Source organism: Nematolebias whitei, chromosome 13, assembly GCF_014905685.2.
Source record: "Nematolebias whitei isolate Nwh7 chromosome 13, NemWhi1, whole genome shotgun sequence".
NCBI classification, from domain to species: Eukaryota; Metazoa; Chordata; class Actinopteri; order Cyprinodontiformes; family Rivulidae; genus Nematolebias; species Nematolebias whitei.
Window position 1 is genome coordinate 22,020,342 of NC_056510.1, and position 10,830 is coordinate 22,031,171.

The 10,830-nt window shown below is 39.1% G+C and overlaps 1 protein-coding gene across 1 annotated transcript in view; it reads right to left on the reverse strand.

The window, feature by feature from the left end:
- Positions 1 to 10,830, reverse strand: part of LOC119419633 (FERM, ARHGEF and pleckstrin domain-containing protein 1) — a 72,281-nt gene that overhangs the window by 1,940 nt on the left and 59,511 nt on the right. Inside the window, exons 15-24 of the mRNA XM_037686988.1 lie at positions 9,241 to 9,374; positions 8,119 to 8,200; positions 7,811 to 8,048; positions 7,611 to 7,741; positions 7,465 to 7,533; positions 6,310 to 6,399; positions 5,964 to 6,046; positions 5,621 to 5,733; positions 5,275 to 5,438; positions 1,661 to 1,768 (exon numbers count right to left, since the gene is read on the reverse strand). Of these exons, the coding sequence (XP_037542916.1) occupies positions 1,661 to 1,768; positions 5,275 to 5,438; positions 5,621 to 5,733; positions 5,964 to 6,046; positions 6,310 to 6,399; positions 7,465 to 7,533; positions 7,611 to 7,741; positions 7,811 to 8,048; positions 8,119 to 8,200; positions 9,241 to 9,374 (1,212 nt within the window). The remainder of the gene's footprint in view (positions 1 to 1,660; positions 1,769 to 5,274; positions 5,439 to 5,620; positions 5,734 to 5,963; positions 6,047 to 6,309; positions 6,400 to 7,464; positions 7,534 to 7,610; positions 7,742 to 7,810; positions 8,049 to 8,118; positions 8,201 to 9,240; positions 9,375 to 10,830) is intronic.

Genomic DNA, 10,830 nt, shown 5'->3' on the forward strand with positions numbered 1-10,830 from the left:
ATATATATATATAAATCTTTGTCTATGTTATTGTTGCCAATTAGATATATATATATATATATATATATATACAATATGCACAAGATGGTATGGTAGGGAGTACTACATTCCACCTTTAAATAAGCCATTAAATAAAGTATGCTCAGTTTTTAAGCAAAATGAGAAGCAGTAAAAATATTTCACTCTAAAATGTTCTGGGGGCCAGATAAGATGTCATCAAGGGCCATATTTGGCCCCCTGGCCTTGACTTTGAAACATGTGAATTACATTAATGGAAGCAAAGAGTGGGCTGAGAATCAGACAGCATGATCAACAATGAGCAAAAATACCAGTTTCACAATATTACAACAAAAATTTAAAATGCGCCACACAAACAAATTGCTACAACTACGACTGCAACCGCTGCTCAGAAAATATTATAATTACTGCTGAAATGATCAGTGCGCCACTGTCCGGGAAATATAATCCTGTTTTATAAAGTCTGTCTGAGATATTTCATGCACTAATAACAGATTTAAAATATGTGTCAACGTCAGCTATCAATATATTGTCGAGATTGAAATCCTCATTTAATCACAAAACTTGAGATTAAACTCAAAATCAGTGTTAGCTAAAACAACAGTCAGCAGGTTGCTTTAAAATATATATATATTTAAACAGATTTACACAAAGTTTGAAGGCCTAAACAAAAATATAGAATAAATAACAGATACATGTAGTAAAATGTTCAAATTGTACTTGTGCAAATTACTTATTTATTTTGTACAGAAATGTTTAGATTATGGCATGCTAGTGTTAGCACACAAATTAGCCTGGGTATTAATCTCAGCAGCAGACGATCAGTAGGTTGTTTAGTTTACCGGTAAACACGGTAATTCTCTTAGGTCGTTTTAAATACTAGTTTCAGAACTGTGTACCTCTCCTGGTAGACAAACCATCATGTGTGTTTTTCCTCTGCATGAAAATAGATTTATTTTTTTCCAATGGGGGAGTATTTTAGGGGCATTCTCCTCATCGTACACAGCTAGAAAACCCTGCTCCATCTTTTGAATCGCATTAAAATAAATGTAATTCAGAGAAATGGTGCGATAGAAAAAAATAGTTTTGAAAAAGCACTGTGAAAAAAAAAAGTACAACTTCTTCTTTATGAGAGAAATTGAACTAAAATGAGAGAAAACGCTCCTGAAACTCCACATTATGAGTTTATTAATCCTCTTTCCACTGGTCTATAACTAAAAAGTGACCTTTCAGAAAATAGATTCATTATTTTACCTACTTAATCTAGCTTCACGTGACAGTCACGCTGCTTCTTTTGTAACCTGCTGGATGTATAATCCAAGAACCAGAAGAATATTTTTGTGGAAACGACTTATTTTTATGTTTTCTATCGGTCATGTTTGTATAAATTGTGAGAATTCTAAATTACAGTGAAACCAGTGGCTTTTGACATATTTTAACAAAAAAAAAAAATCCTTATGTTGCTCAGAGTTCTTACTTAACTAAAAGAAGCCTTCGTCCAAATAAAGGCACTGAACCTTTGCAGAGGAGTAAAAGCACGTGACCTCTGACATAGCACACACGTTTGACATTTTACACCGAGATGTGACATTAGAGGGAAACCAGCAGGGTGACGGCGGTGGGGCTTGTGTTTGTTCGTCACCTGGTGGGACTTGTAGAAAAACAGACTGAAGTTGGTGAAGACCACCCAGAGCTTCTGCCAGCCGTTGCTGTTCTTGAACTTCCTCAGCAGGTTTCCCGACAGCTGATTCTACAAAAAACAAACGGCAGCCAGTTCGATTTGGAAACTACAGATCTGAAGGATTCAAACAAACACCAAGAAAACTACACGTTCTCAGTTCTTTTGCATTTTTAAATAGACTTTTGTTGCACACTGAAGCCTTCTAACCAGGTTCTCCTCTCTAGAATCATGATCTTTGACCAACATGTCTTCATAACTGTGATGAGACCGGCTTACGCCTCGTCATTACGTCCCAAATCAGCTTATTAAATGAAAATTAAAGCCTTTTTAAAAGATATTTAAAAAGGAATTTATTACCTTTGAATGCATTTTTTTTTAAATAAATCAAAAAACTTCACACATAAGTACAAATATTACAGTAAAAACACATCAAACTATTGTTGACAGTTATCTGTAATACTAATACTTAGCACATAATAAAACTTTTATCAGTTTATTGCAGCTAAGTGTTTACGCGTTATTAGGAATATCTATTAAAGAATAATAATATTATGAGCCCAACATCATTTTTATGTGTTTAATTTCTTCCTAATGCAAATGTCTGGTGATATGTTTATTATTTGCTTCACAACAGCATGTACTGTAACTTTTTTTTTCATAAAATGTCAATCAATCCTTTGAATCCTGACAGCACGTTTTTATACCTTTTGAGTTTGACACTTTTGTTTTAGACTTAAAATTGAAAGGTTTATAGTTTGTTCCAGTACACATCTGGTTGTTTTCTTGTTCAAATAATTAGAGAAGAAGAAGATTTTAATTCTGGATTGCTTTGTAATTTTCTGCAGCCAGTTATTCTGTCGTAATTGATAGTTGTCTCGGGTTAAGTTGCAGAAAAACATTCCCACAAAATGCTGACGCCATATTTGACTGCAGGGATAGAATTAACACGTTCACTACATGCTCATTGCACCCCTTATCCAGTGAATGGACACTGCCTCATGTCAGAGTCCTGTTCAGGGTAGATAATTAAATTAACTAAATATTTCTTTATGCAAAAAATCCAAAATCTGATTGTGTGCATATGTGTATATTTTAAGAGGGAAAAAGTGCCTCTCCTGGCTGCCTGGCTTTTTTACCTCCAGACTCCTGCAGGATTCACTAAAGGAGAGGCTCTGAACACGGTACCAGCAGATAACAGACAGAGGAACTGGTCCCTGGCCGTTCGTGGGCCCCACCGTGGGGGCCTTATTGTCACAGACCGGACTAGGCTCCTCTACCACGAAGGAATGCACAGGAGAGAAAACAGACAGGAGGGGAAGGACAGAAACACAGAAACTGAGTAGGTTCCACGTGAGCATGCGGTGGCAGAGTGGTTAACACGGAGGCAGACAGCGTGTCCAGGCAAAGCTGTGAAGAGGACATTGTTACAGCTACAGAGGAAGAGCAGAACTGGTGCGGGACACAGCTGGGTTGGAAGGAGGCTACGTCACACAACAGGACACGATCTGTTAAGACGAAGACATGAAATATTTTAAAAACCGGGAGGGGAGAAAAGAGACAGACGCACACAGAACAGCAGCAGTTTGGTTAGATCAGGACATCACACCGGCTGCTGTCAGCCAGAGAGGGATTGAAACAGTAGCCTCACGTAGGCTGAACATAGACGTTAAAAATGATCTTACATGTCTGCAATGATTTACTTATCTTTAAAAGATGAATAGGAAACATAAATCTATTTCCTTTAGAAGTCATTTCAGTTTAAAGGCTGATAAATCTATGAAAACAATTGAAAAAGTGTGTATGTAACTACTTAAAGTAGAATAGCGTGCTGGATTTAAGGTCAAAATTTCGGCTGCTGTAAAAGTTCATTTCCAAAACTCCTTGTTTTATTGTTTATAATTGAAAAGCAGAAATAGGGCAATAAAAAAAACTTAAGCATCTCTGTCTGCAACACCGTGAGAGGGCAAAGCTGATTTAGTTTGCACAACTTTTTTTACACCATTGTGTGTGTGTTTAGGATCAGTGCCATTTTTCCCAAAAACCACTTCAATCTTCTTTTTTTCAGACTTTGTACAGTTTTCATCCATAATTAAGTGATTTCATCAAAAATACACACAGGAATCAATTCTTTCTATGACCAAACATTCCCTTATTACATTTGCATGCAATGCAGGTGGATTCTTGGTAAAGATGGCAAGATTATATAATACAAGAATCCATTTTATGCCAAGTTCAAAACTATAAACCTGTGACAAAAACACAACAATGTAGACAAACTAGTGTCTTGATCCAATAGCAACAGTGTCGGTTGCCTGTGAGAGTCAACACGCAATAATCTGAGGAGGTTGTCAAAAAGTTTTACATTGTGATTATTTCTTTAAACTGTAAAAAAAAATAAACACAACTTGTGCCTAAAATGTTAAACTGAATGTTTCCTCTTAAAGTGACTCATTGCAAAGTATGAACCTAAACATAAAAAAGATTACAGTAGTCCCTCGCTACTTCGTGGCAACTTTAATATTACTCACGTGATTGGGACGGTACGGGATAAAAAGTTAACGGGGAAAAAAAAAATGCTTCGGCCAAGCGCCACCATTTTGTAGTTTTCTTTTAATAAGCCTACACTGTAACACCAGTCTAAGAACTACAATACCCAGAAGCCAACAGTGCTTCCAGCCGCTGCTTTCTGCCAAAACGGAGGGAAAAATTTAATCTGATCCAAACCTGACTAAAAAGTTTTGTCCTTATTCATAGTGACTTTAGTACTCAGTGGATGCAGAGAGACGATCAGAACCGAACCCGAACCGGATCAAGGTTGGTGCATGGGTTCACATATAAAATTTTGCAGTACTGTAGAGTACATATATGTATGTTGTTAAAATGACATAAGTTGAAGAGTTTAGAACACTGAAAGAGTGTGGGAAAGGTTTATAAAGCCTTAAAATATATATATACATATTAAAATAAATATAGAATTCCTACTTTGTGGTTTTTCACCTGTTGTGGGGGTGTGTGGAATGTAACCCAGGATAATCGAGGGAATACTGTATCTGAATTATACCAACTATATACTCGTGCAGTTTTCCAAATATATTGAGCGGACTTCTAAAATGCAGGTCTGCACTCAATGTAAACAAAGCACCCGGGCGAAGCTGCCAAAAACCACGTGGAAGCTCGAGTCACCTGACTGACCTGCATTAAGCTGAATGTACATTTGACCTACAGTCTGTTAGGGATAAGGAACTGTTGTGTGGCTCTGTTTTTTTAACCATATGATTTTTTTGTTTGGGTCTTTCTTTGCAACGAGTACATTTAAACTTCATGCTTTAGATGACCCATACGTTACTCTTTTAACTTTTTACAGCAACAGAAGTTTTGAGCAAAACTTTAGCATGCCTTTGCATTAGTTCTGCTCAGTTATAATCAGTAGTTGAGGTCCGGTGCAGCTCAGGAGGACACTGTTCCAAGCAAAAGATCAAGAAGAATTCAAAAACAGCACAGAAGAAGAAGAAAGAAGAAAAAAAAAAAACAGCAGGGCAAGACGAGGAGGGGCAGGTCAGAGCTTTAGCTGATACCTCCACAGCTACGCTAAAGTCCACCATGGACACGCTGGTGTTCCTGTGCCAGCACACGTGCACCATGGTGTTACCACGGTGAGCGGCAGGCCTCTCCGGCAACGTGCTCACAGCCGGTGCGTCGTCCTCAGACTCTGCCTCGGCTGAGGAGTCTTCTGAGCATTCTGGGAAAGTCAGGAGGTTGTTACTGCTAGACAACGAGCAGAGTGGTGAGGGGGGAGGGGCTAAAGAGGCTAAAACAGACAGTGTCAGATTATTCGGAAACTGGGCTTTTGGGTTTATTTTAAAAACTCATAATTCACGTGTTTTTTGACAATAGCAGAGTTCTTTTTATGAGTTAACTTACTGCTGTCTGTCAGGTTGCAGGTCAGCAGCTCAGATGAAAGTCCGTTGCTGGTTGTTGCCATTTCTATGGCCATCTTGATGTCCTCCATCCACTTCTCCATTTCTGTCAGAGAACTGGAAAAGAAACAAATCAAAAGCCGAGGAAAAAGGCAGGGATGACTCACAACAAAGTGGCCTTGAGGTTAGAAATAGTCCCACAAACAGAAATAAAATAATAATAATCATCTGCATGTACAACTACACTGAAGTGTTTCTGGTTAAAGACGAGCATGGCTTTGCCTCAAAAGTATCTCAAACAAGATAAAAAGCACAATTTAATCCATCCAAAGTGTGTTTGTTCTTACCTCGCTGCAACCACCACCGACTGCCCCTGTCCAACCAGTGTGAAGGCGTGAGGCACACCCCACTCATCCTCACTCTCTCTGATCTGAAAAAGGTAAACAGAAACACAGAAAAGACGTTAAACAGCAGCAAAATCTGGGACAGCGAGCACCAAAAATAGACTCGAGTGGGAGAGATGGAAGGAATTACAATAAAAAGGAAACACGAAAGAAGGAAATGTGCACTCTGTGTGTGTGTGTTTTGTGGGTGATGTTGACGGAGCTAAAGTTCAGCTGTCTGAGGCAGCTCATTTACAGTAATGACAATCTGCTGACAGCCATTCATCACTTTGCACGGCACCACACTCACTGTCATCCCACGGAGCGGCAGCTGCCCGTGCACTTTGAACTGATTGGTTGGCGTCATCCCTCGACTCGAGTACAAAATGACGTCGTTAAACTGTCACCAAGGAAACAGAGAGACGAACAGAGAGAATGCAAATGAATCCTCCAGATGAAAACCGGATCACATGCTTGAATGACGAAATGTATAAATAACTTTTCTATACGATGCTCCACCACAAACTCATTTTTAAAACTTTTTTACTGCCACGGATAGAACATACAACCAACCTGAATACATGTTCAGGGGTGATAAATGTTCAAAGGAACATGTGTTTTATTTTTAACACTGAATCTACCAACACCATCCACATCATGACTAGGCCTGTCACGATAACAAATTTTGCTGGGCGATTAATTCTCAGAAATTATTGCGATAAACGATAATATTGTTTAAAATTTGACAATAATTAGTAATTATTGTCAAATTTTAAAAGAAATGTTAATTTTTGTGTGAAGTACCTTTTTTGAACACTAGATGGCAGTATATGACTGTTTGAACCCAAGGATGGATAGTGAGGGAGCAAGCAGCGCGTCTCTTTAAGAAAAATGTGAGGGAGGCCCCTTGACGTGACATGGGCTGTCTCTCCATTTTTTTCAGTTCTCAAAATGGCGGATGCTCCGTGTGGTTTGAGCTCTTTAGCATAGCATTTTTCACACAAAGCTTTTAATTTAAAAAAAAAAAAAATCAGTAAACAAGTTCTCAGCTTCTTTTTGCAGAGAAAAACAACTGTTTACACAAAGGCACAGGTTTCAACCATGACTTTTGCAGCTTCGACAAGATTTTTTTTTCCCAAGGTGGGCCTGTTAGCTGAGCTCGTAGCTTAGCTTCTCAGCTTAGCTGCTTTTAACAATCCAAAAACGCGATTTTGGACGATTAAAACAAACAAAGAGTTGAGCCTTTTGTCATCCAGCATCTTCAGTAGAAAGAGAGACACGAAGAAACAATAAAGCCGATAAATGAAAATGAGGTAGATAATTTTTTAATTTTTCATGCGATTAATTGATTTGTTGTTTATCGCGACAGGTCTAATCATGAGCAGCTGAAAGAGTTTTCTTTCTGCTTCCATCATTCAGCTATGAGATTAGACGAGTGTTGTGAATTGACGGAAAAGGGTGTTACCAGGAAAAACATTCGTTGCTGTAGGCCTTTTCCAGACAGCTTGCTAAGGCAGCCTAACCTGATGAACTCCTGCAAATAAAAATAAAACATTGTTCAATGTCCTAAAACGTAGATTAAGAAAGCCAGTGGTCTGGCTTTAAACTCACCCGACCAGGAACAACGAGATTGTCAACGCCGAGCAAATCCTTCTTCAGCTCCAGAAGTTTCTGGAAGTTCTCCATCTTCATTAGACTCCCCTGGAGCTGTTCCACCACCTCAGTCACATCTGCCAGAGCAGCTGCACAACAACCCGACAAGTAAGAGGTGCGCAGATGCCGAGGAAAGCCACGTGTTGGCGAGAACGCACCTCTGCAGTCCCTGAAGTCCACATGGGTGGCCAGGTAGTGTTTGCACAGGCGCTCCAGGATCTGCTTGTAGTGAAGGAGGCGATGAAGAGGCCGCAGGACGAAGACGTTGAGCGGGATGTAGCAGACCTTCTGCAGCTCGAACTCCCTGCACAGACTCTCCAACCTGCAGGACGCCCTGCAAGCCTTTTCCACCTCCACCAGGATGTCGGCCTGCTTGTGCAGGTTTGTTGTCAGAGGCTGCAGATGGAGTGGTTGAGTAAAGATGTTGTGTTAAAACACATAAGATTTACCTGAGCTCACAACTCACCTTCAAGGCTTGAAGGTTTTTCAGCATGACGTCTCCGATGCGTTGGTAGTCTCCTTTAATGTGTGCGTTAGAGCGTCCTTCCCTAAACACAGAAAACCATGAGAAGTGAGTTGATGGGTTTCTGATTTCACCCAGAGAACGTCTGAAATTTCACATAACGTGATGTTTCTTGAAGTTTATATTGTTGAGAACAAAAATAAAAGCAGATTTCTTAAATAACATTTGAAATAATAAAAATTTTCCATTCATTGATTTTTGAAATTGTGTCCCTTTGGTATTAAATTTGTTAAATTACATATGAACGTCTTCAAAGTGAGAAGTTCTGTTTTTGTATTTTCATTCACTGCAGATTTTCCTTTCATCGTGTTTTTCTGCAAATAAAGCCTACATAAATGTAAATGTAATCTTTTTAGACAGCTGACAGTAAATTAATTGATTAACCAACACAAAACATTTTTGTTCAGTTCATTGATTATTCAGATGGTTTCGCTGCCTTTAAACTGCAATAAACAAAGTCCACCAGCAGGTGTCGCCTTTGAGCAGAAAAATCAACACGAGAGAGATCTGAACACCATTACTGAACTTATTTATAAAGATTTGAATTTTTAACTTAGAAAAATCTTAAATTTTTAACATGCAACTTGATTTAATTATGAGAAATAACTTTATAAATCTGTCCTAAACAACAGAGGTCCAGCTCTTCTTCTATATTTGACTATGCAAAGCTGAAAGACATGCAGCTCTGGATAATTTGTTTCTACATCTGTATGTGTGGTGCAATGAAATCTCACTCTCAGCTTTAGTTGTGAGTTTATGCAACTGCCTGTCTGTAGTACATGCTTGAAATATTTAATAACCTGATGAGCAAATGAGTTTGTGTAAGGGAAGAAGCTGTGTGCTAAAGCACAGCATCATTAAAGCCAGTTGTGTTGTTGCCATGGAGACGGGAGCTCCTCAATATACCTAAAGGGATTGGGTTGCCTTCTTGGGCTGTATGCCAATAAAAGTAATAAAAAAAAAAAAAACTGAGCAGAAGCTGAGATGAACTGGACCAGAACCAAAGCAACATGTGACTGAGCTCATCGCCCTACATGGGAAGTGTGGGAGTGAACGGAGCCTCACCACAGGGCCAGCCTCTGCTCCACCTCCCTGAGAAAACCCGTGTGGAACTTGTGCAGAGGCTCAAAGGTGGAGAGGACGGTGTCCTTCAGGGATTCTGGAGTCGCCTCGTCTTCACCCACAACCCTCTGGAAAGACTGGGAAATGCACAAATAGGAAACATTCAACATGAGAACAAACATTTAACAGTTTTTAGGTAAAACAGTTGTTACAAAGTATCTAATCGCCAGGGATGTCAACACAAACAGCACCCTGAGCTGAAACCAGAGTAAACTGAACACGTCTACAAAAAAAAAAAAAAAAAACTTTTGTTTTACTTTAAAGTTATCTTTTTTGTGGCATTCACACAAAATTCTACGATTATTTGCGAGCACAAAAAGCCACAACAGCTGCTAGCTGTGTGCTCCTGCTGCAGCCAGAGGCACTTCCTGCAAGAATATTCTAGCTGGAATAAATTCAATTCAATTCAGTTTGTTCATATAGCGCCGAGTCAGAACAGAAGTCATCTCAGGTCACTGAACAGAAACATTCATATGCATAAAAAACAAGTTAATATTATTTATGTGAGGAGCAGACTGCTTTGAGTTTAACTCCATCGCAGAACTCTCATCTTGAGCAAGCAAGAAGGCGACAGTGGAAAGGAAAACTCCCTCACGAGGAAGAAACCTCCAGCAGAACCATTAATCATGTACTGTAACACAAAACTGAGAGGAACAGAAGGGTTTATAAAATAGCTTCCACACAAACTGCTTTTACCTTTGTGAGATTAGAGTTGTTTTCAAACAGCAACAACCCACTTCGCTCTTGGCCTCACTCAGATTAGCATTAGCTTGTCAATCCCATCAAAATTAAAGATCTAGCACTCGTTAAAGAGAATACGGCAACAAGTTGTTCCAAAACTTATCTTTTCATGTTTAAAAAAAATGTATTAATCAAACATTGAAAATATGTGTTACATGAGATTTTGCACAATCAGTTAGCACTATGTGTTGAGGATGATCCTCACCTACCGTATTTTTTGGCCTATAAGTCACGTTTTTTTTTTGTTGCATAATTTGCATGTCCTGCGACTTATAGATCGAAGCAATGTATTTACGTTTTTTTTTCCCCTCGTATTTATAAACCAAATTTTGGCTGAGATATGACCGTTTTCATTCATTCTGAATGAAAAAATTGAACACTACTATTTTCAGTCGCTAGATGGCACTCGAGTAGTAAGGCATGCCGTTGTATCATTTAATAGGTAAAAGTGGCTATAATGACAAAGTCAAAACATTTGCTATAACTTTGAGCAAATAAATAATTGTTTTTAAGTGTTAGTCTTGTTAAATTCTTGTTAAAGTCCTCCCATACATGCTCCCGTGGCCACCATTTGGCAGCCAACCAATTTTTGGCACACCGGCCCAGATTTTTGGATTGTCAGTGGTGACGTGTAACAAACGCGACGTGTCAGCGGTGCCGCATAATAGATGCGACTTATACAGCGAAGCGACATATTTATGGATTTTTCCACTTTATTATACATATTTGGACTGGTGACGTATAAGGCGGAGCGACGTATAGGGCGGAGCGACGTATAGGGCGGAGCGACGT